We start from the raw sequence: 25,397 nt of genomic DNA, 5'->3' as shown, positions 1-25,397 counted from the left end.
ATAAAAGCTGAACGGCCGCTGCGCTAAAAGGTTTTTATAGCCGTTGTACTCTTGTGATTTGCTCAATTATACACATAAAACGCCTATGACTCATTTAGATATCGATCGGTTCGCAGCAGTGTGTGGTGTGACATATACATTTTAATACCCTTGCAAACAACAAGAGCACCGTTGACGACCAATGCGTAATCCATACGAATAATATCGACGAAAATCCCCAAAAACTAGGGTAGGTTTTGTCTCTACGCGCAGCAGCACGCACCACGACGGGCATACATTATAGAATGCTCGGCAGACACACGCGTATATTATCATCATTATTATTATTATTATATTCCCCAAAATAATATCCATACATGTGTATGTGTTTCGCAGATGTTGGCTCGGGGGCGGACAACTGCTGCAGTGCGCGTATAGGGGTCATCGGCAAATCTTGCATATTATATTATGGCCGCGGTCCGTGTGAATCATTGGAAGGGCGGCGGTGGCGAACAATCGGAATCGCAATTTATTTTTCCCTCGAAATAACAGAAAAGATGAATAAATAAATAGCCGGAGAGATGCTAAAATTTAAAACCCAAATGAAACGACGACGTGAATGTGGTAACCAAATTTCGGAGCGAATACCATTTAAATAATTTAAGCGCAAAAGGTCACAGCAACGCGCAGTTTTTTGGGTCGTGTAAACGGAATATAAAAAAGAGGGATGAAAATAAAGGGCTACAAAAAAAACTCCATGGGCAAAAAAATGTTCCATGGGTTATATCGGGAATCCGACCGCCGCCACTTTTGTTTGCTCTGCGCACTCTTTTCTCGTGAAAAATCATATTCGGCGCGATACACAAATAACAATAATAATATATGCAAATTCTGTGGAATAGCCGACGCATAGATTACAGTCATGACACGTGCGTCCCTTTCCTAGTGATTTTTATTATTTATTAGGGTATTAAAATTATAAGGCCATAATGTGGGTCTTTTTTTTTTTTATTTCGCATTCGTATATTTTCAATAACACACACCAGCAGTCCGGCACGTAAAATTCTTCATTGTGCCAGTGTATACGCGCACATACATAGAAATAATGATAATAATAATGATAATACCACCAGCAGTTTTAGGGAAAACGCACAGATTCGACGGGGTCGATACGGACAACTAAAATTGTACACGGTGTGCATTTTATATTCCATGGCCATTATGATGCACATGTGCGCGCTGTATATGCTAATCCCAAGTGTTGACCACCGCCACAGGTAGTGCGTGTACAACGTGTCCTGATGGGTAGTTTTCTTTGGAAATAAATTTGAATAGACCCTTCGTGCGCTGTTATATCTCACAAAAGAACACCGTTGACGCCAACGCTGCAGCAGTGACCAATGCGCATAATAATGTTTCCACACTAATCCAGTCGAATGAAACGATATCATTTCCAGGAAAAGTGCACGTGCACCGTAGAAAATAAAAACGCGTTTAGAGTCTCGATTTTGAAATATTACCGAGACACGCTCGTCAAGGTTCTCCGAATAACTCTCCTACGCTTAAGGGAAACTTTGCTGTCGACTGCAAATGCACACCCCTCCGATTATTTCCCATTAACTATTTCATTAGCGTTCGCCAGCTCTTGTTGGACGACGTGCGTGGTGGTGGTGGTGGTCGTGCGCTTTTGACCGCTCCACACCCACCTCCTCCACGCCGACCCCGACGCGTTAATAATAAATATCGACGGCCGTCGCTCGTTTCCCCCTTAGAGAGAAACGACATGTGCGCCATAAACTGCACACAAGCCGGTGCTACACACTTTTGTCATCTCGGACAACGTCCATAACTACAAACGATCACGCCATCGAACGTACGCCGCCGTGTAAAACAAAATTATTTTGACAGCAGCAGCAGCAGCACAGGTACGCTGTGTGACAAGACTACTACTACCTACTAGAGTGCATTGCCTCCGCCGATTGCTAATCGAAATCAAAAGCCTCCGGGGTCACGACATCTCCGGCCGACGAGAGCGTTCGAACTATGGACACCAACAATAATCATAGTACACAATAATATTAATATAAAGAGAGGCGCACAGACAATACGCTGCCATCATAATCGTATAGTTTAATGTGGAATTGTGTAGACAGACTCGACTTGTCACGTAACACACGATGGAAACGACAAAAGCCATGTATATTGAAACGACGTAAAACACTGACGAGTGCGGCGTAATCTAAAAATGGTAAAAAAATACTGGAGACTTTCTCCGCGTTTATACGAAATGTGTAATCCGACGACCAGCGCGCGATATGTGCAACAACAATCGCTTTTCGCAATCCAACGGCGGCGTCCACTACTCTGAACACACTGTGTAATTGGACCTATAATCCAGTGCAACGCACACTGATTGACAACCCAAACAAATGTTAACCGGCGACACCGATTTGCGTATCGTGTACTAATTAAATTCAATACTATTATTAGAACGGCCCAACTTACTTCTGTACGATGAACATTCGATGATCTCAACGACCGGCTCTATAGACAGGACCATTTCCACGTACACAGTATTTATTATCACCAGATGTATTGCGACGTTTTCGGATTGACCGATTCGCGGGCAACTAACCGCTGCGAACAGCTACTATTCAAATGAAACAACACCACACTGAAACTCCTATTTTACACGTATCATCCCCTACCTCATCATTACCTGTTTGTCTACGGCCGCGCCCTCGCACAGATCTCATTAATAGTCCACTGGATGATCGAGTAGGTCACACCACGTTGTGCCTTATGTATAACGACGCCGTTTCGACTATTTCAATATGCGAAAAAAAGCAAACGATTTCGTGTATAATAGTATAAGTAGTGTGCACGTTTATTTTAGAGTAGGAAAACTGAAGAAAAAAAAAATAATAATAATAATAAATTAACGCCAAACGTACAAACTATTTGGTATCACGTACACGATGAATCATATTTCAATAACATGAATGATGTTTTACTCAAGGAGAAACAAGACGAGTGTAACGACACCGAATTCGATTGTTGTGATTACTTGTGTTGTTTTTGAAGTATTTTTTTTTTTTTGACGACGTTTTTCGCTGTAATACGATACAAATGATATAACGACAATCGTCACGTGTCGTCTAAAAATGTACATTTGCTAAATTCGATTGAAAAACACACATAATTTTGAGTAGCCCTGAATAATCTGCATGGCCGGTGGCGTCGGTGTCCCTCTGCCAAAACGGACCGTAGCACGTCCGTCCCTGGCATTCTTGGCACCCCGCAGATCTCTTTTGAATAAACATCATAAATACATTTTCTTTCCGGCACAACGTTTCTAGTGCCTTTGATCGTTTGTCCATTTGGGGCACATCTATTGGCGCGCGTTATTACGTCGTGTCATAAACTCTCAGCTTTTCGCCCCGAGCACAGACTGCGTCGAGACAAAGGTGCACTGAACGAAAAAGTGAACAATACCAAACGACATAAGACGCCATCACCACATCACAAGCCTCCCTCGCCACGTCACTGTACTCATTTCACGCGTGTTAAGCACACGCCGTCCGGTCCCTCGCCAATGGCGGACGGTTTATCAGCACAAGTACTTTCCTGTTCGCTTCCCGACAGGACAAAACCAAAAGAAAATCTCACAGGAAAAAATCGGTCGCCGACCGAATTCGAGTGGAGGTGTATCAATAACGAAACGAGTCGTAAAAACGGCGCGTTTGCGAGTAGAAAACAATAATTTTATACTTGTTGAGTTTTTTCTTTTTTTTTTTATCGCGCCCATTTGACTATTACACGCGTCGTTATTAAACGTGTAACGATCACTGTACTTACATGTAATGTACCACGAGGGGATGGAAATGGCGCGGAGAAAATCTGTTGGAAGAGAAAAAAATGACCGAATATAAAAAGGGGTGAATGATATACACAAGCTAGGAGTTTATGATGGCATGTTTTCACCGTATTACAACAAGATGTGCGCCACCCTCGCATAGAAGGCGCACTCGTTTGTTTTTTATGCGCTATTCGCATGTCTGCACATATAAATCAGAGATTCGTAACACCTGCTGTTGAAATCCAATGGGCGCTTTAACGTGAAATGATAAAAAAATTATACTACCCCGCGCAATGTCTACATTTACAAGGCTGCCGTTTGTGTTCGTGCACCTACGCCATATACATAAGCGATTGTTTCGTATAAAACGCATTCTTTTTGCGAGTACTCGATTACATAAAGACCTTGCAGCATTTCAAACAGGTGTGTTGGCGATACTCGAAAATTTATCTGGACAACAATTTGTGTTCCGATTCGTTCGCGTTTTATCGCAACTTTCAGTTTTTCAGCATCGACAAAATGTCTTCCGTAACGGAAAAATTAGCCATACAAATACAACGGCCGCCGATCGAACAACAATAAGTTATTTATTAGGCAGTGATGTATAACTTTTGTCACGCGACAAAAAAGGATTTTCTTTATTGTTGCCCGCACCAAATCATGTACAATATAACATCCTATACCTGTAACGGCCGCGGGAGAAGGGTTGACACAACGCGCATGCCAATAACTTGTAACGACAGACCGTATAAACCAATACCATATTTTTTTTTTTTTTATACCAGTCGTTCGATGAATAGCAAAAATTGTTTACATTAGGGTACGTGCAGCATACATAGTTACTTTTTTGTTACATGTGTGCACATATAATAATAATATAAACGGTATGCGGCATTTCATTTTTTATTCAAAGGGGAAAACGCGCGTCCTATTGGCTCGAGCTATTTATTCAGTTTAGTTTTTATAACATTTGTTCGTATATACCTGCGCGTTGCTCGCGTACGAATAAAAAAAAAAAGAAATAATAAAAAAACTCAAAGGGGTAGAAAAAACGGTCGGATTTTTACCACCTGCGTCACGTGCTGTATCCGCTACCACTTGTGTGTGTCGAAATGTGCGCGCACACCCTTTTTGCTTATTCGCGACAGCCCAAAAATGTATTTCCTATGTACGCACGAGGTAATTCGAGTCCCTGGGGGGCTATTAGTCTAAGAAAGCCAGTGGAAACTCAAAAGTGAACGACACGAAATCCCAACGACATTTTTCACCTCGAGACGCCTAACGTATTTTTTACAATAGACCAACACTGCCTTGCCGTTGTTCCAAACGAATAAAAAAAAATACGAGCACGGGTAACCTATAAAAAACCGTTATGCAAAAAGGGGTGACCTAAAGGGTTGTTTATGGTAATTCGTTACCTGATTGGCTTCCGATCGTCATTATGTATGTAGAACGAGGAAAAACAAAATGGCGATCGTTTTTTAACGGTAATACACTTTTCGTTTCAATATATTTAACGGCGGTCGAATAGGAACGAACGAATTATCAATGCAAAAACACGCGGAAATACAATTTCAATATAGTAATTCAATTGAAAAACAGAGTTTGAGTACACTATGCACTTACACAGATAAAATATAATAAAAATCTGCAATGGAACACAATCAAAAGCCCTTAAGAAACAATTTTTATTGAACTTTTATTCGACGTTAAAACGAATATAATTCACTGGCTGACGTGTAAATAAAAAATAAAACGTAATTTAAATGCCATTGGCCAACCCTAAAACGTCTTATACACACACACACATATATATATATATATATACACACACAAGTGTACCGAGACCTTAAGGTTTTTCTTTTTTTATATTGTCCACCGTAATCGAATTTCGGCCGGCCGACCCTTTCGCACGTTTCTTTGGAGTTTTACTTTAAGTGCCTTTCAATTTCGCACCCATTTATTAGGAGTTTATTTTCAAGCTTAAAAGGATAAAAAAAGCGGTAGACGACTACTTGGTCTGCAAACAGCTGTTGGCTAGTACACGGGGTAAATAAATAAAACGACGAGAATTTATTTATTTATTGTTTCTTACAAAACAAGATAAAAAAAAATAGAAATCACTTGAAATTCCGTACGAGGCTTTTGACGTTGTTGTAGTAGTTTTTATTTTACTAGTGAAAATTGTAAAAACGTTTGACGTCGCACGTGGAGATGTGAGGAGAGTGACTTGGATAGAAGAAGTTGCTGCACTAGTCGCAATTTTCGAGTCGATTGAAATGTAAATAGAAATAATTCGGTGACCAAACATGGGAAAAAAATCGTGTGTGTTCGCGGCGTCCCTGCCGATTGCGTGAGTGTGCTTTCAATAACCTAATGCACAGTGGCGGAGGCTGGAAGAGGAATTTCAAAAGGTCAGTTGAGAGGAACAACAAAATACAGAGTGCCGGGCGATAAGAGCACGAGACATGGCAAAGGGCAGATAGCGCGAGGCTACAAAGGCCAGTGGATCGGAAAAAGGGGTATAAATGTAAGGGATAAAAAACAACTTTGGACGATGATTGAATACACATATCCTTATACATATATATATATACTTTCGAGAATATATCTTTCCCCAATTTACTTACAACCGGCAGAGGACACGAGCGGTTGTCGAAGTTGTACGTATGTTTTTGTCGTTTATGTTTTTCTTTTGACCCGAAGTTTAATTCTATTAAAAAAATGAGAAAACGAGGAGCCGTACGTTTGAAGTTGTTCCGAGAAAAATAAATAGACAGAACGACATTTCACTCTCGTTTTAATGCATTCGCAATTTCCAACGACGTCACTCAACGTCTCCATTGAGAACACTGACCGCCGAACATACCGAAAAACAAACACGAGCGTTTTTAGGATGTACAGAAATGATATATATATATATACTTCTAATATTTTAGTCGTTAAAACAACCTAAACCATTAACCGGTACACAGTAAAGCGTTTTGTAATGTTCGGTGTACCGTGGGATTTTTGCCAGCACCTTGGTAGTTCTTAATTACTCTATTACCCGACTTACATCTTAATATTGTACTGCACACGTGCTTTTCATTTTTGTAGAAACATTGTTATTTGAACCGGTATAATTTCTGTCTGTAAGAGAAACTGATGTGTTATTATTCAATATGCATCGACCTCCGATTCTGAACGGGTAAACTAATAACGAGCCTGAAAGATAATTATAATTGTCTCGTGTTAGGTATTACGGAGGTACATAATAAGTGAAACACACTTAGCACTGAACGGGCACAGATTTGAGAAGACGTTCCTCTAATCTCCGCAACGAATAGATTAAATCTCATCAAGAATGCACACACAACTCGGTTATTTTAGCAGTCGTCTCAGTTTGCACGCAGCTCAATGATAAAAAGAAAAACGTTTTTTGGACGGGTCCTACTCCTCATTGTTTGTGCATACACGGGAGGAGAACATGCTGGTGTACATATTTTTTTATGGACGCCACGACGATATACATGTATTCTTTCTGAACCAACACAGCTGCTTTTTTTTGGGCCGTATAGTTTTTTGTACAAAAATCGCACTGCAGACTAACCCCCACACGCAATCCGACAATCGGCATGACATGTGCGCCTGACGTTGGGCAGATACTGTGCGGATATATTGACAATAATATGTACAAAAATGTGTATAATAGTTAATGTGTAACCGTCTAACATAAAATATGGTTTACCGCGAGCCAAAGATAAGTATTTGTTAAAAGTAAAGAGCGTTAGATTTTATTTTTTATTTCTTCTCTAAACAAATCGTTACGATTTAACGGCAAAACATGTGAAACTATAGTGTTGGATTGATTGATTTATTTCTATTAAAATGGCGACCAAAGTGTTACAAAAATTGATAACTGACAAAGTGTCCGTTGAAATTACTCGAATTTCGACGTGCAGCGGACAAGCAGTTTTCTCGGTGACGCCCTTAATACCATTTTTTACACCATCGCCAGACCCCCGTGACAATTAATATTTTGTCTATTATACTTTTTTATTACATAACTGGAGTATTATCCAAATATAGATTACATTTCATGAGTTTTTTAAAAAAAAAAAAAAAAAGATCTTTACCTACAGCCACAATAATAAATTAACGGTATAGTTTCAATGAGATGCCATAAAAGGTTTTTCGAGTAAAAAGAAAATTTGCAACCATAACTCATTATAATATAATAATGTATACAATGTAAACCGTTCTAGCAACAACAACAAACAATACGTAACGTTTATACTTTTTTCCACTCATTTTGACTACAACTAATTGTGTGTCGTTATATTATTGTTATTATCATCTGAATAATATCTTAGGGCGTCAAATTGTATGTTCATATTATACCTGCCTAACGGCTGTGGGAAAAAATAATCGGTTTTATAGAGAGAAATAAGTATAAAAAAAATTCTCATACATTTATTACGTTAAAAGAAACTAATTCGGTTGTCCGTCGCCTGCAATTCAAAAAAAACATTTTTTTATCTATAAACGCGAAAATACCTGTGAACTCATCGCATAATGCTTTCAGTTTTTTTTTTGGATTTCATAAAAATTAGGGGAGCCGTGTACTACTAAGTTCCACTCATCTATTTTTTTTTAACCCTAAAACAGTTATTTCCGGGGGTCCCTCGGAAATCCAAAAACTGAAAAAAATAAAACGGCGGGACACATTTTTTTTGTTATTAAAAAAACGAATATGATTACCCCGAAAACTGCGATTCCCACGGATTGCATAAAAAATATCCCATTGAACACCGGTAACGGAGAGTCATACGATCGAGTGGTTTTTTTGGCAAAAGGGGGAATCGACCGTCGGGACGATTTTTTTTTTTTTAATTCCGACGTATAACTTTTTTTTTTATAATTTTACTCGAGTATGGAATAATTTTGGGGTTGATATTTATTCTTTTTACTAGAAAAACCTCAAGTTCTCACGGTTTTCTCTGGGCACGGCGGCAGTGTTAATGTTTTCTTCCGTTATTGTTACTATAATTTTTTTTATTAAAATAAATATTACATTTTTTTTTACTGACAAAAAAACACCAAAGGTAAGAATGCATACAGATGATCAGTTTCCCAAAGAGAGAATAAATTGCAGACGCGGTCTCGTCTTAACCGTCGTGCAGAGTGAGCCGCCACCTGACAATATTTGACGAAAAAAATACAATATTGGTTTCAACCCAAACTGCACATGTACCTATACACACAGCTCTTAAAACCTGCAAAGAGAAACTACACTGCAGATAACATCGTCTTATACGATATATCTTTATAATGTGTGCCTTATAGTGTATACGCGTATTGGAAAACAACATTTCTGGATAGCATTCAGTAAAAAAAAAAGTACTTACAATAATAAACACAATCCCGAAACGAGATCAATGTCATTTTTTTTTTTTTCTTAAAGATTAACCAGCGGTGGTAAACGCGTTCGACCTGCGAAACCGTGTGAAAAAGAAACCAAACGGTCTGATGGTTACTCGGTGTTTAAAGATCGACTGTAATCTTCTGATAGGAGAGCATTATTTTTCGCTGGTTTAATTTCCAATTAATAGCTGTTAAGAATCACCCAAGCAATTACACGGATTGGGAAGATGCTGTGCTTGGGCGATCCGATACCGATGAACGGGTTCAATACCGTGATATCATCATTACTCTAGTAATAAATTACATAGGTGCGATTTTACCTGATACTTTCACGGCGACGGTTCGTTTAATCGGTTTTGGTCGATTACTCGCGTCAACGACGACACACACCGAGTTCGGGTGCCGGACACGGAAGTGCGCCTCGTATTAGAACAACGGCGAAAAAACAGAAGGAAAGAAAAGAATCACGCGAGCGCTCAGATAAAACCGTCGGGGGATGAAAAAGCTCAGGATAAATCATCGGAAAAAATGACTGACGTGTAACGGCGGCAGTGATCCGTAAAGAAAAAAAAAAAAACACAGTAATAAGTTTTTCCTTATAATTTTTTTATTCGCCGTCCGATAAACACACAAACGAGTTGGGGCACACACGTATATAAATTATATTGATATTTGCACAAAGGCCGAGGCCTCTGGGCGGCGGCAAAAACAAACAGAATTCTAAGGTCCCGCCCAAATACAATTCCTGCAGTGTTTGACTTATTTTTATTATTAAATTTCACCGTGTCCCCCAGGGCAGCTCCGGGCAATGTAAAAATCTCTTTGCCCTCTACTCATCACCACCGTCATGTAACAACAAAATGATACACATGAGCTTTTGCTGTAGCAGTTTACACACACACACACGAGTACTGATTGTTCCCGCTCGAAACACACGCTTATCGCCAAAAACTAAGGTGCTGGTATTTGGGTACGTACAATAACAATAATTACAATATGTGAGAGACTGCGGTGTCGGACCATTGGAAATATGCAGCAACATCAATCAAAACACGGCGCAGGTACATACGGCAGATCGTTAGCCGATGCCCAGCCGTTCGGCAATTAGTCGACGGCCGGGAGAAATCTCACGTTCCTTTTTCTCCTCGTCTGCTGCAATGGGTACACGTTATTATTATCGTTATAAATTTGTTTCTTACCGCTCGCTCAATATTTACACTGTTTTGTTTGGGGGGGTCATTATTCAAAGACCGGCGTTTAGCATATGCACACAGGCGTACCGGCGGCCTCGTATTGTACAAGACGTTCATTACACGAAATCGTTCAAACGCATCCAAAATGCATTTTTAAATAGAGAGTAAGAGAAATGAGCAATTTTTCCGAGAGACGGCACCATCAATTATTGGCGGTAAAAACTTAAAATAAAATCAGCGGCAAAAAAAAAAAACAATTAGAATCGGTAGACAACCGGAGGAGAACGTTGCGAGTCGTTACTAAACACACATCATCTTCAGGTGGTGTGTGTGATATAGACATTTGTCGAATCATTATACATATTATATTATCCTTCCGAAAAAAAGCGAAAAAAAAAAAAAACTTAACAGACACGTCGCAAATACTGCGCTGTCAGAAATGAAACCCTACCCGTCATGGTCGTAGGCGCTGTAGTGGATAATGCACGTCAGTATTTATGATTGGCGCGAGGGTTATGATATTTGTATTCAAAGGTTTTCATAAGCTCATTTGTATCCGGCGGAGGATTTAAAAATTCAATTAAAAAGGAAAAAATTAATAGGATTAAGCTAAAGGGTGTGTATAATAATATACAACGAAATTATTATGCTCCGGGCCACCGCCACCGGCAAAGGTAACACGATACGCAGGAAATGGCGTCGGCAAAGATAAAGATAAAAAAAACCGTCTTAAGGGTCATCAAATAATAAATACATATTAACCCGTGGACAATTATCAACTGTGGTTTACGCACATTTACATGAAATTATGTTAAAAACGCATTAAACTCGGAGTTTTTACAAGAGATGTGGTAACGAGTGATTGGGCAACTCATTTTTTGTGTGTGCCTAATGAGGCTCAATATTTCAAGTCAATGCCCAATCGCACATAGTGTACGCGGACATTACTATTTGTGTGAATAAAAAACTATTAATAGTTTTTGTGCCGAAAACACATTCAGTTTTTGACGAAAAATTATTCATTTTTCTGCATTCTTTCACTTGCTGTTGCATATTTTATAATGAACATCTACGAGAGACAGGCACAGGCGCTGTTGTTTTTTGTCTAAATAAATCGGTCAATGTTTAATAGTAAAAAAATAATAAATACATTAATATATTTCATCAACGCCGTCAACGTCGAATACAATGGTGATTTGGCAATATTTTAGCCTTAATAGTTACAATGATACAAAGGTAGGGATTGTTCGCATTTAATGTCAAAAGTTTTTTGATATTTTCGCCTGCTAATAAATTATGAGAACAGAAATGCGTTTCGAATGTTTTGTGCAATCCAATTGCTCTATTTGTTAAAACTCCAAACGGAACACGCTTTTTGACGTGCAAAATAAGTGTGCAGTATGACCTATGCGGTTTTGCTGTGTGTATTCGAGAATGCGTGGGAGTTTAAATAAATAATGTGCTGTTTTAACAAATTATGAGATCGCATAACGGTTAAAAACGCGAGGAAATGGTAAAAGGTAAGGACTTTGATAAATATCAATGGACGGGAAGATAAATAGGAGAGCACGGGCAGTCACGTGCGATTGGATTGAAAAATAAATTTAAAGTTTACGTTTTGGGCAGATTCGTATGGAAATGGAGGAAAATGTTTTTATTCAGATTTATTGTTGAGCAGTCTCACGCGCGTGCGTTATGATTGATACACAATTGGGGAGGCGTTTCCCATCAAGCGAATGCAAATAATAACAAAAGTACGTAAACAAGTTTAAACAAACAACGATCGATCGATTATACACATTTCCTTAGTCGCAGTCTCGCTGCTTAACAAGTTTAAGCACACGGGAAATTCTCAATTCCCAAGACCGCGCAAATTAGCGCTGGTAAACATAAATTGTTCAAACATTAATCGGTAGCTCCAAGTGGGCGCTTACTAGTAAACGTTTGGGCTCGACAGAGAAGTCGGCCTAATGATTTTATCAACTAATGATGAACACGTCAGCAATTAAGAAACATAATAATAAACTCGAGGAGCAGTTAATGATTTTCTAGTGAAAACAATTCAACTTGTACTCGGAATAAAACAGTTTGATTGGACACAACCGAACTTGGATTATTACTTGGACACAAACATGTTTTCTTTGTTCACTGAATATCAATAGTAAAAAAAAAAAAAGGTTAATTTTCAAGTGTATGCGCGATCGTCACTCGAGAGAAAATGATCAGCGTGTGAAACAAAAGATAATGTCTATTTATTTTTCGATGACAGCCGAGTAGAGTTGTCTTTCGAATCTCGTGCACATTGAGATTATTATAAATTGTTGTGGAACGTCTACTGCCGTTGTTCGCGTGTAAACCCCGTCGTCGGTCAGTGCGGTGGCAACAGACCGTTGAGGACTCGACGACGCATTTGTATGTGTGTGCGTAGGAAAAAAAACGTGACCAGAATACGCGACAACGTCTAGAAAATTGTCAACAGAATGCGCATACATGAATGGAAATTATATCATGTAGAAGGTAAAACGTCCGCATACGAGTAATGTAACGTATGATGATGCATTTATGAAAAAATATATTGTTGAAGAGTTTATGGTCTCGTTGTTCGCCGATGCAATGGTATCGTTTCTCTACGGCGGTATGCACAAAACACACCGGTTAATTATTATTAATAATATCTCGAAAAAAATAAGTATTACACACAATACATATTTCTACGTGTAAACATGTTCATATTACGATCCTTTCACCGGCGTATCGTGTTTTTTCGCAATACACGGCGCTAATTTCTATCCAGTCACAAAAGTGCATACAATTACACACAAAAAGCAATTATTAATCGATAGTCTCGAGAATGTTCGTAAGGAATGGAAAAAAAATTAATTCATAATATCTGTGCTGTCGTCGCCATTAAGTATGCCACAGGAGTTGTGGCTGATGAAAAACATAAATTACAATATCGCACGGAATCGTGTAAGATGTTAATGAAAAAAACGGTCTTTGTTGCTGATATTAAACGATTTAAATTTTAATTGCATTCGCATTTTAATGGAAATTGACTGTAAAACGATTAATAAGTCGATATCAAACAAACGACACCATGTAAATTATGTTTATTTGGTAGTGTGCGATCAAAAGCAGCATTGTGCATGAACCCGATCTCCGTGTTGGTTTCGAAAAACAGTCGGAGCATTCGGCAAACTATGAGGTTGTTTTCGTCAATGACACAGTGCGTACGTGGTCAGCTTCTCAAAATGTGAACCGGAGCAAGAAAAGAGAACCGCCGCCGTTCGTGACATACCGCCGTCAATTCCACCGGCCGGACCGCATCATATCAGAGCGACTCGTGCACTGTCTTTTCGGTTATAATAACGTTGTTTGTCTTTGGACGTCACGATAATCTAATTAGTCCGGAACAGATATCGGATAATACTGTACATGTACCCGTTTTACGATTTGGGAGGTCAGAGAGGAATAACGAAACAATAAAAAAAAAAGCGCACCTATCTACCGAGACCCGCAGAGCGGTGAAAATAAATACAGTGAAAGTGACATCATGCGCTCGTGTTTTGTATTGGAATAGTTTGTGAAATAATAATGAGCGAGAAATTCTTCTCTGGAAAACAATATAATACATACACTAGTACGCTATCAATTATTATATAGATTTTTTTATTTTCGACGGAGCATAAAAGATTCCAATGAATAATCTATCAAACTCGTATCGTTAAAAAACAATCCGGTAGTTCCCACGAAAAGTATTCGCCTTTTCATTCCACAAAAAGAACTTCCTAACCCCTACTTGTGTCCAATAACGATTTTACACGTAATAGTAATTGTTATTAACTAACCTGGGCCAACGTTTTACAGGTAGTAGCGACCTGTTAAGTGGGCGTAGGCAGTTGGCGGCGGAAGGAGCGGGTCGACAGGCGCCGGGTTTCTGCACCCGAAGGCCCGTTTACTTTATTTTTTCTACCTTTGGAGTGGAGCAGTTTCGGCGACCGATTCCCAGTGGTTGTTACACCGCGCGAAGACCACAACCAGAAGAAGACGCCACTAATAAACGTAAAACTACCATAATAATAATAATAATAATAATAACATACACCTATACATAGAGTAATACCGTAGTGCGATAAAAATGCCAAGGTCACCGGGAACGTAATTATGTTTGTTGGCGAAAAAGGCCATAAGAAAATTATGGTACGTTGACCACCGCGCGACTATACCTCCCCCCCACTTCCACCGGAGAATACAGTTTAACGGAAAACAACTCACCATCTCCTCTGCTAAAGTACTTGTGATGATGCATCAGTCGGTCGGAAACAGAGTCTGCAAAACAGTAAAAAAATATAAATTAATATAAATTCGGATAGAATTTCTTCGGGTTTAATCGCGTATGGGCTGATGGTTCCTACCGAGGAGTCATATCATACCCAGTAATTACTGATTTCGGTATTCACCGGCTACGATATGAGACCGCGATGAATAAAACCGGGTTGACGTCACGCAATAACATTCCATTCATGAAGTAGGAAATCATTAAAGAACGTACAGGAAAGCCCAGGATACTTTGTGCGCTCACCGTTCGACTGGGATCACCACAACAATATTAAACCGACAAAGTGCATATTATTAACATTTTCTATAAAAAAATAATGTACATTCGGGTAGCGTCTCGGCTGAACGGCGTTTAATGAAGTTTACACTATATGTTTAAATAATTACCAGCCAGATGCCTATTTCGTGTTTGTATATTATAATAAATACAATATAGTTTTATGAATGAGAACACCGACGAGAGGGAACGCAAGGTGGATTAATAATAATAATAATAATATTCTTACATGTGTGTGCGCTGCAAGAGAAAATCGTGTGCGCGTCATTAGCGGCAAAGTTGCAGGGGAAGGCGACGGGGCAGAGGGAATCGAAAGGCGCATGTACGGGATCTAATGATATTTTAATGAGAAACAGAATGGGTCTCGAGCGCATACATGTACCACAGTAGTGAATAATAATATAATATTCCGTCGTTAGGCAATACTATTTTATTTTATTTTTTTATTATTATTATTATTCCACCGCCCGACTGGTCTTTCTCTTATTCGGGTTCTTTTAATATAACGCATGATTCAGCCCCGTGTGTATATGATGTGTGTGTGTCTGTGTCAGTCATGAATAACTAATGGCCTTCTTCCATCCTAAACACTTTTTCATTCTTCTTCCGGGGAGACCGCCGCCTGTGAACGCGTACGGAGACTACCGCAGTTCAACGCTGCCGTTGTTATTATCAACTATTATAATTAAAATACGATTTTCGTCTATTCTAATTACGTTGCCGAGTTTCATGTGTGATCGTTATCGTGTAGACAGCTTATTTTTTTACGCCGGCCGATTCCATTCTGGACCACAGATCCCTTTGCTCGTCAGCGGTTAATGAATTTTCGAATCCGGTCGGCGGCAGCACACCGAGTCTTGGCTGTGATCTCTTTCGTTTCCAAAGAGTGTACGCATTAAAAACAATTAAGCTACCGGGCAGGGCGAAATCCGCGGCATTCCGCTGCCGGAGAGAGACCTTGACTCGGTTTCTGCTGTTGCCTGTGTGCAAACCCCGTGGGCTCCGCGCTATTGTCTCAACCGGCACATCGATTGTCTCCCGTCGCGACTCGGCGAGTATTGTCTACCGTCGGCTTCTGCGGTTAGGCCGCCGTCGTATGTGTGTCACGTCGCATCCGAATTCGCTTTTCAAACGAGTCGTCTCCCCCCCGCGGGTTACCCTTTTTTGTCGACGAGCCACGCGCACACGCCCGTAACCACAGGTTCGAGGAAAAAACTAGTCCGCTAAGCGGTCCGGATTTCGAAGTCGGCAGGACCGCGTTTGTTTTTTGCCAACACGAGCGACTGGTGTCGAACGCAGAGAGATCGTTGGCGCCCCGAGAACTGATCGAATGCGCCTGTCATCGTACGTACGGTATTAAACAACCTATTGCCTATCAATTACAAACGCATACATATTATAAATGTACTTGGACATTACAGCGGTCTGTGCGTGTAATGAAGACATCCGATTTACATCTCGGCGGCGGCGGCGTCGTAAACATTCCGATATAGGTGCCGGTCGTCACCTTGAGGCTCTCCCGCTGATGTTCGTATGTGTGGTTTTCTTTAGCGTTAAAAAAACGGTGTACGTATACATGTATGACAAATGAGCCAAACTAACGTGCCGCAGCCTCTGCGGTGATCAATCGCGCACGGTAATTGGACAAATTGAAACGCCGCCGCGGGTCACTTGTTCACACCGAGTAAAAATAGAGAGAACAGCTGCAGTAGTGAAAAAAAAATTACTCGCGCCTGCAATTAAAATTTACCGGTTAACCTGCCGCTAATACTGTTATCGGGTTTTTTTATACCGATACATATTCCATACGTAATTTAACCATGTCATTATTATGTACTGCGCCAGCCAACAGCCACTCGAACACTCATCGCACGTCCGTCTCCGCTGCAGTGTTTCTTTTGTGTCACGGAATCAATCTGAATACGAATCGAAATCTGAATATAATAATGATAATAATGGAATGGAAAAAAAAACCGCATTGATATGGTCGCAGCAAACCGTTGGGCCGGCCGTTGGTCGACCAAGAAGAACTCGGGCGTTTTACTAACAAAAGAATAATAATTACCCGAAACGGATTACTACAAGAGTGTTATATTGATATGGACAAGCATTCTTGCACGAGTCGCCACCACAATCGATGACAAATAATAATGTCATATGTAATATTATTCTTAATGCATAATAATATCTTTTTCTGTCCGGTGTGGTGACGACAATGTCGACGCGGCGGTCGTCGTATTCATTATCGATAACTATACTTCGGTGGCCTTACACATGTGTGAGAGGAAAACTAGAAGGAGAAACTAATATTCCGAGCCGGTATATACCCGTCGTGGCAGCCATCGCGGATTGTGTCGAGTCATTACCGGAGAGCATATGAAAAGGAATAATACGATTTAGCTTCTGGGCTTTCGAAAAAAATAACCAGCACCACTTATTATCATAAAGTATTCACACGGTGTAATGTTTTATTACCATTGCGCATAATTCTCCGCCCCTACCCCGCCCGGTCACCGGTAAATATTATTCTGTTTTTATTTTCCATTAGCCGTACAAGTAGTACCTATGATGTTAATTTTTTTCCCAGACCAATTTAAAAAGGACATTTTGGTCAAAAGTGACTTTAACGCCCCGGGGGACGAAGTGAGAACGTCATCAGATCGTTTTTTTTCTTTTATAAACATTTTTTTTATATCTTTCTTCCCCTTTCCAATGTCGACAGTGAACGCCACAGGTGGCGCACATTATTATAATATATTTAAAAAACCCTAATGTGCTATATGCAGTGACACCAGCGCGCCACCCCGAATATTTTAAAAACACCCCTATTATCATACTAGGGAGATCTCATTTTTATTTATATTTTTTCCAGGAGGCGCCATCGAATTTTTAGGTTTTTATTTTTATTGGCACTCGTAAGATAATGCACTTCTAATTGCACTTGTCGCGCATAAAGGAGGGGGGAGGGGGATCGATTAAAAACAAATTTTCTGAGCGAGTATTAACATAAAACCGGCGCACGTATACTGTGGTGATTCTTCTCGGAGGCCTTGTCCGTTCTAATGTCCGTCTTGTACTACACTCGGAGTCGTTTATTCTCAGAGTAAGTCGTTAGACGGGCAAATGTAATTTTTACATTTCGGAGGTGCACGTGGTCCATCGAATCGTCAAATTCACAATTACTGTTTGGGTAAGACATAAGTGTGCGCACAAATCAAGGCCGCCGCGCCGAGTCTATTATTATGATGTTGGCATTTAATTGTACTCTTATCGGCGGCTTACGAATATGACGATTTGATAAAACGTGTGACGGAGTGTCTCCGTCGTGGCGGCGGTACGGTGTTTATTTCCACGGGATTTTTCTTATGCAAGAAAACGGAAACACCTTGAAGATTACCAGTGTTGATAAAGCGCCTAGAGTATAATTAACGCCGAGCGGTAGCACTAGGTCACCACAACGTGTTATTAAGCTTATTTGCATACCCATAAAACGTAATAACATCAAGGACCGCCGTCTAGTTGCACTCGGTCTTTTGTTTCCGCCGCCACTGCACACGGTCATAATCTATTACGACGAATAGTCTGTTGGAAACGATTAAAACGCAAATTTGAATACTATTTTAGGCAATAAAAATTCGGTTTTAATGATGCCGACAACTCATAACGATATTGTTGTGCAATACACCGCAACACGCAGACGTTACGTCAATAATTTGTTCCTTCCACACATTAATTTGCGCCAACGAAAAAACCCAACCGTCCGTCCAATTAGCATATTATTCGTGGTGTTATTAATTATTATTATTATTATTATTGTTGTTGTCCCATTAACGGTTAGCCGAAAAATATTCGTTGTGAGTGTATGACTTTGGCGAGTCGGACACAAATGCGGCTGCCGTAAATAGCGATACCACCCGTTCGAAACGCGTACAGCCTATTACGTTACATTATATCATGGTGGTGGCATGTGCCGGCCGGCTTTTAATTGTTACTGTTCCGTCGTGCAAAGAGATGAACACCATCTGCCGACTGGGCACGGGACACACACACACACACACACGGGCGGACGGACGGGTGATGCACTGGTAAATAAAACGACCCGAACCCAGAAAAAAGGACATCCTCACACCCCTAGTCGACCGATGCAGCGGTACGGTATGCGTACCGGTTAATATAAGGGGTAATGTACGCGGAAGCGTGCCCCTTTTAACACAAAGTAGCCCTCGTGCCCAACCCGTTACAACACACATTGTCAGACCCACAGGGTGTTGTTGCTGCACCGTTTAGTGGTGTACATACTCGGCATAAATAAATACACGAGCGCGCGACCATTCGTCCCTTCCGGGTGCCCGCCGCCTTAAAGGGTTACCTCTTGTATTTTATTTTTTATGAACCTTCTTTTTTTTTTAATGGCACGCTTTTAAAAGTGTTTGAACATTGACGACACACAGAAGGGAAAACAACATAAATCGTTTAGACGCAAAGGTATTCTAGAATATAAAATTGAAACGATTGTAAAATTAATAATCCAATCGAAAAAGTAAACCGGACAGCTCTAAAAAACGTAGGACATATTAAATACACAATCAAAACGACTTGTAAGCAAACTCTGGGAAAAAAACAAAAGAATTCTTTTATTGTTGCACTGTTTAGATTTCTTAACCGTTAGATATTTTAATAGTGAAATTTGAATGCATTTACTAAAATAACACAAAAAACATCAAATATAACGTTGCATACACGTTTGGTAAATTAAAAAAATATATCAAGATATGATGGCCTAACTATAATTTTTATGAGTATTCCATACATGTAATTATTATAATTACACATTAATTTGTTGCTCAGAAAACAGCATAACATAAAACGATGTCGAATCAGTGAACCAAACTAAATAAATTCATTATCAAGATGTGCTTGTCAGTTAAGAAAGAAAGAACAACGCGTCTCTTATGGTTTTCAATGAACGTGTATATGATTTCTCCGTTATAATTTTTTTTGGTATTCGTAAAAATTAATCAGTAAGTGAACCTTATTTTTGAGGGGAATTGTTTTGAAAGCAAATTTTACAACAGAATCTGATAAATACTGAGTAAAAATATTTTTAGAACAGATTAACTATAAAACATTATCGAAGAAAATTTATATTTGAATAAAACAAATAAAACCAACGAAATTTACCTAAACACATTGTTATGTGAAAAGAAGAGGACCCGTTTTACCTAATTTATGTACATAATGACTTAATATTAATATGTAAAAACTCTTTGTCTAGAGATGTTCATAATTTAGACGATTATGATAAATTATAAACAGAACAATAATTAATTTCACGGATATAAACACTCAGGAGGTTAGTAGTGTAGGAATATTAAAGACCATTTTTATATATATTTTTTTGTTGACGTTTTTTGTTAATTTAAATAATTATATATAATCTATTTTACTCGGTTTGTACTAAAAACAAAAACGCGTTGTTATACCTATTAATTCTCACATTAATTTGGGCAACGGAGTAATTTATCTAGGCAGATAATCGTGTGTTGATCAAAATTATACAAAAACACTTGAGTATTACTTCGTTTAATAAAAGTGTGATTTGCGTCCGACGGTAATTGCAATCAGATTTTTAAATTGAGTCATTTAGTGGATTTCGTAAAAACAAACAGTGTTATGATAGAATAGGTTTTTACACGAACGCCATACGGACAGTGCCGCGAGAGCGAAATCGTCATAAGGTTGTTTTACATATTTCATGTTGCACGCGGAGGAGGCCTTATTAGTATGAAATTATCAAAGTGTCATAAATTGCACCGCTCTTTGTGAATATTCTAATTCTGTTATCGTTTGATTTTAATGACATTTAAAACCCGGTAAGCAATAAAAATAGAACGCCGGCAGATTATCGTATTTTTTCTACGAGTCGTTAACTGACTGTATAGTATGGACCCAACCGACCATAAGTTAATTTTATTATTACTATTATTATTAACTATATAAAAAAAAAAAAATCCCATGTTTGGAGTGACTAATAATAATCGATGGCAAATAATTACTAGAGAAATTATGGTTATCGGTGTTTTTTTATTAATGAAATACTTCCAGATAATTTTTCTATGAAATATAAAAATAATAATTTTCTCTGGGATTTAAAAAAAATAACAAAGTATTAAAAAAACACGCTGTACTGAAATTACTTTAATACTTTTTCCGGTTCAAAAATCAAGAGAATCCTTATGTTAGGCAGCGAGGGTTTTTGATTTATCAATTAGTACGGAAAGACTGTTAATTAAGACAAGCCGGTGACTAATTACTACTGGCCATTACGTCGTTAATTGCTCGCATGTAAACGACATCATTAACACACAAGATACTCTTAGACAATTGTTATTTAAAAGGCTGCACGGATCAAAAAGTTAATGTCATTTTGTACTCACCCAAATCGTTTGGTCCGTGGTGCGGAAGTGGAGGCGAATCTTGTCCGCTCCTTCTGCTCACGCTGTCGTCATCGTCTTCGTCGTCGTCTTCTTCGGACGACGATCCAACGCCCATGCCCGAGTGTCCCATAGTGCCACTTCCGACCTGTAACATCAGTGGCGGCGATGACGAAGAAGATACAGATTTAGTAGCAGGTTGATGATAGCCGCTGCTGCGGTGAGGGCTTGGTGAAAAATACGGGTGCACCCGGCTGCCGTTGTTGTATTTAGGCACGGACAGCGAGCTAAGATCGAGCGGTTGCGAGTCAGCCGCGGTTGCCGAAGAGGCGTCACAGGACGACGGACGGCGACCGAACAGGCTACCGATCCGATGATGCTGTTGAAGGATCATAGCGGCCGCCGCCGCCGCTGCTGCTGCCGCCTTATCCGAAGGAGGCGAGTCGTTGTTGTTATTGTTCTTACTGCTGTGGTTGTTGTTGTTGTTCAGGTTATGAAACTTGTGCAAATTCCTATAGAACTCGTAACCAGCCGGATGAAACTTGTGGAGGAGTTTGGGGTCGTCGTCGACACCCCGGCGGAATTGGGCGCCGGTGGCCACGGCCAACCTGAGCGCTTCTCCGCCCGCCACCACGGGTAAGCCCTCCAGCGTAAAAATTGTTCGTTAGTTACAAAACAAAAAAAAAAAAAAAAACGTACCGCAACTTTCGCTATTCCGTCCGGCACTTGATTAAAAAAAAAAAAAAACAACAAATTTATTATCGAAAATGTTCAAGCGCACGTCAACGAACTCGTCAAAGGCGTAGTTGGCGGCGGCGGTATGGATCCGTAAGAGTTTAGATGGAATTAACTGGTGCGAACGAAACAAAAATTTAAATACGATATTAAAATGTACTTTTTGAATCGTAAAAAATAATCCAAACAAATACGGACGATTACCGCACGCGGAACGACCGTGTACTATTGACCGGTGCGTATGACTATATGAAGGCGGCGCGCGGCGTTGTCTCATTCAGTCGACTACAGCCACCACCACCACGGCCGCCGTTACAGTGTCAGGGGGGGGACACTCCAGTACACAGGTACAGCGGCTCCGGTGGGGCCGGCCGCGAGATCCGTCCGAGGGGGCATGACGGCGTCGGCACCAATCGGAGCACAGACACGGCGAGTGTGCGCGGCCGGCTCGTTCGGGTCGAGCGTTGCCCGCCGACGTTTCCCTTCGCGGCCGCGTTTTCTTTTACCTCCTCCACGCGCCTCAATCCGCCTCCACTCGATGTCTATACGTGTTCGCGATGCGGATTTGCAAAACTTTTATATTCCCACCACTCCTCTCCGTCAAGACGGACTTTTCATTTTTTACCGAGTTTTTTTTTTCCGGAGACACGCCTATTTTGGAAAATCTCACTTCCGTTTGGCCGCGCATTTTTAAGTTCATTCCAACCTCCCCGCATCAACCGTGAATCGTAATAATATTTTTATTTCAAAAAATTTTAATACCTCCTAAGGTTTTTATGCTACACGAAAATAATGTTTCCTCTCTATCGGAATAAACCTTGTGTAAATATTACGTAATTGCTGTTACTTTTCTAGAAATATTTTTCTCTCAATGTAAACAACTCTAGAATAGAGATTAACTTAAAAAATGTTGAACTTGAGCATTTATTAAAAATAATCTTTAAATGAGTTGTTTATTTGGTTAATCCTACAGTTTTAATAATACATATTTAATATCTAATTAAAATCTTTTTTTTTTTTTGTTTTCGCTAAAAAATTAATAATTCCATTTAACTACTATGACTTTATGTAGTAGTTTTGCAAATATTTTTTTATTAAAATATTATTCACATAATTATTGCTTAACACGATTTTAAACAATATTTTTATTTTATTTTATTTCATTGTTTTAATTAAGTAATTCGTGAGATGTTCTATTTTAACTTATTCGAACAAATCAATGTTTAATTTATACTCTTAATTAATTAATTATTCTTTATATCAGATAAATGGAGTATTAAATATTGACTATTTTTTTTAACTCATCGATATATATATTTTTATATTTGTTTATTTAGTTTTTTTTTATTTATAGTCAAAATAAAAGTGCATAGACATAACAAATCATTGTTTCGCCGAATAATTAAATTTTAATTTTACAATAATCGATAACATATTCCTGATTATAACTGCAGTCAAACGTACACATAGATTCCATTTGTAGAGTCTTAAATTAGATAAAATTAGTATACTTACACAAACGTGTAACGTTGAGGTAAGATAAAATTTAAATGGAGTTGACAACCATAATGGATCATTTTATTTTATTTTTATATATCAATGAAAAATAATATACAGAAATCGACAGCTCTAACTATTTCAAAGTCATTGGTTTCTTATAATTGACAATGTAAAATTACTGTTGGTCCATAAGGTTAAGTTGCCACTGAACAACATTTTTATTTACACCGTAAGTCATCAGTATATGATTTTACTAAGACAAGGTAACTTGAAAATTCGACCAGTATGCGTAAAACTTTAAATCGATTGTTATGGTGTGCATTAGAGGACCCAGTAAAAAATACTGTTAAACCGTTCGACTTGGAAAACTCTTTAGTAAAACGTTCTTTGGGAAAATCCCCATAAGGCTCAAATCACATTCTAATAAAACTGCGTGCTGATTCAACGGTAGCGGAAAAGTCAATGGAGGAAAGGGCAGGGGAGAGGGCTTCATGTAAGTGTGTCTGTGTCTGCTAATACATATACACTGCTCTTACGTGCAACACATAAAAACAATCGGTAAGCCGACCACAACAAGCGCCGAATAAAAGGCTCGATAAAGTTTCGATTTTTGAGCCTTTAAAAATAGACAAAATGAGATTACTCGTTTGTCGCAAAGAGTGGAGCCGTTTAAAAGAACACAAATTTCAAAAAAGTCTTTCTTATAATGGTATTCAATTGACCTGCACATTTTTGCAATATTTGTGGCGGTTTGGCGACCAAACGTGATATAAACATATTGTGAATTAGACGGCCGAGTACAATACGCTCAAAATGGGTTTTGAGTTATATTGGCCGAATCTCTTGACCTTTATTAAATACATTTTCGCATCGAAATTTAACTTCGGCCACAATAATCGACTGGACCCTCTTGCAGCGGTCATCAGGAGGGTTCTTTACGATTCTAATTGCGGATCGGGCACAATGGTCGTACGCACTCGTGTACATTGTTGTGTATAAATATATGCGCAATAAAATATACCAGTCGTTATAAGTGTGCGCGATTTTCTTTTCTTTTTATCACACCTCCCCCTTAATGACCCCGTTTTGTTCGGACGGGAGCAGGTCGCTGTACAACTGCCGCCGCGGGGTAATTTCAACATCTGTTGACGTTCCATATAATATTATTATTGTGTATATTTATTATGCGCCGGCCGTCGTTGTCGAACGGTCATCGCCCAAAGGTGATGCGAGCGGGGGTGGTATTGATTTTTCGCATTCACATGCCGCCCCACGGCTTGCAGAGCTCGTGCCCGGTACAATGGAGGCCCGCGATGTGCGCTGACCGGTGGCGAGGGGACATTAACCAAATGCCCATGATAATATAACACAAATTGTGTCCCCCCCCCTCTCGTCTACACCTACAACGAGTCGCGCGCGGGGACCACCGTTACTAGTGTAACGGATTTTTCATAGTGAGCGTATTCTTTTCCTGTTATGGCTCTGCACAGATAGCCGTTTCCTTCACTGAACTCATTGGAAAGCTTTTCGACATTAAACTCGCGGTCCTGGAAGAATAAATTCATCAATCACCTCCAACTGGCTCACTCTATACATTCATGTGTACATCAATAAAATATAGACGTTTGTCCGAGATTTTATTTCGTAGAATAAAATAACTGCAAGTTAAGTACTCC

The 25,397-nt window shown here is 39.4% G+C and overlaps 1 protein-coding gene across 2 annotated transcripts in view; it reads right to left on the bottom strand.

Annotated features, from left to right (window-relative positions):
• LOC126902189 (POU domain protein 2-like) overlaps positions 1 to 22,491 on the bottom strand; it is a 29,111-nt gene extending 6,620 nt beyond the window's left edge. Inside the window, exons 1-2 of one of the 2 annotated variants that reach the window (XM_050679218.1) lie at positions 21,490 to 22,491; positions 14,713 to 14,766 (exon numbers count right to left, since the gene is read on the bottom strand). In XM_050679218.1, the coding sequence (XP_050535175.1) occupies positions 14,713 to 14,766; positions 21,490 to 21,880 (445 nt within the window). In that variant the 5' untranslated portion in view covers positions 21,881 to 22,491. The remainder of the gene's footprint in view (positions 1 to 14,712; positions 14,767 to 21,489) is intronic. The other variant, XM_050679226.1, reaches the window with a different exon arrangement.
• Between the last annotated feature and the right edge of the window lie 2,906 nt (positions 22,492 to 25,397).

This window comes from Daktulosphaira vitifoliae, unplaced genomic scaffold (genome assembly GCF_025091365.1).
Source record: "Daktulosphaira vitifoliae isolate Bord-2020 unplaced genomic scaffold, ASM2509136v1 Scaffold_1, whole genome shotgun sequence".
In the NCBI taxonomy this organism is placed as follows: domain Eukaryota; kingdom Metazoa; phylum Arthropoda; class Insecta; order Hemiptera; family Phylloxeridae; genus Daktulosphaira; species Daktulosphaira vitifoliae.
This window is presented reverse-complemented; position numbering and strand designations above follow the sequence as displayed.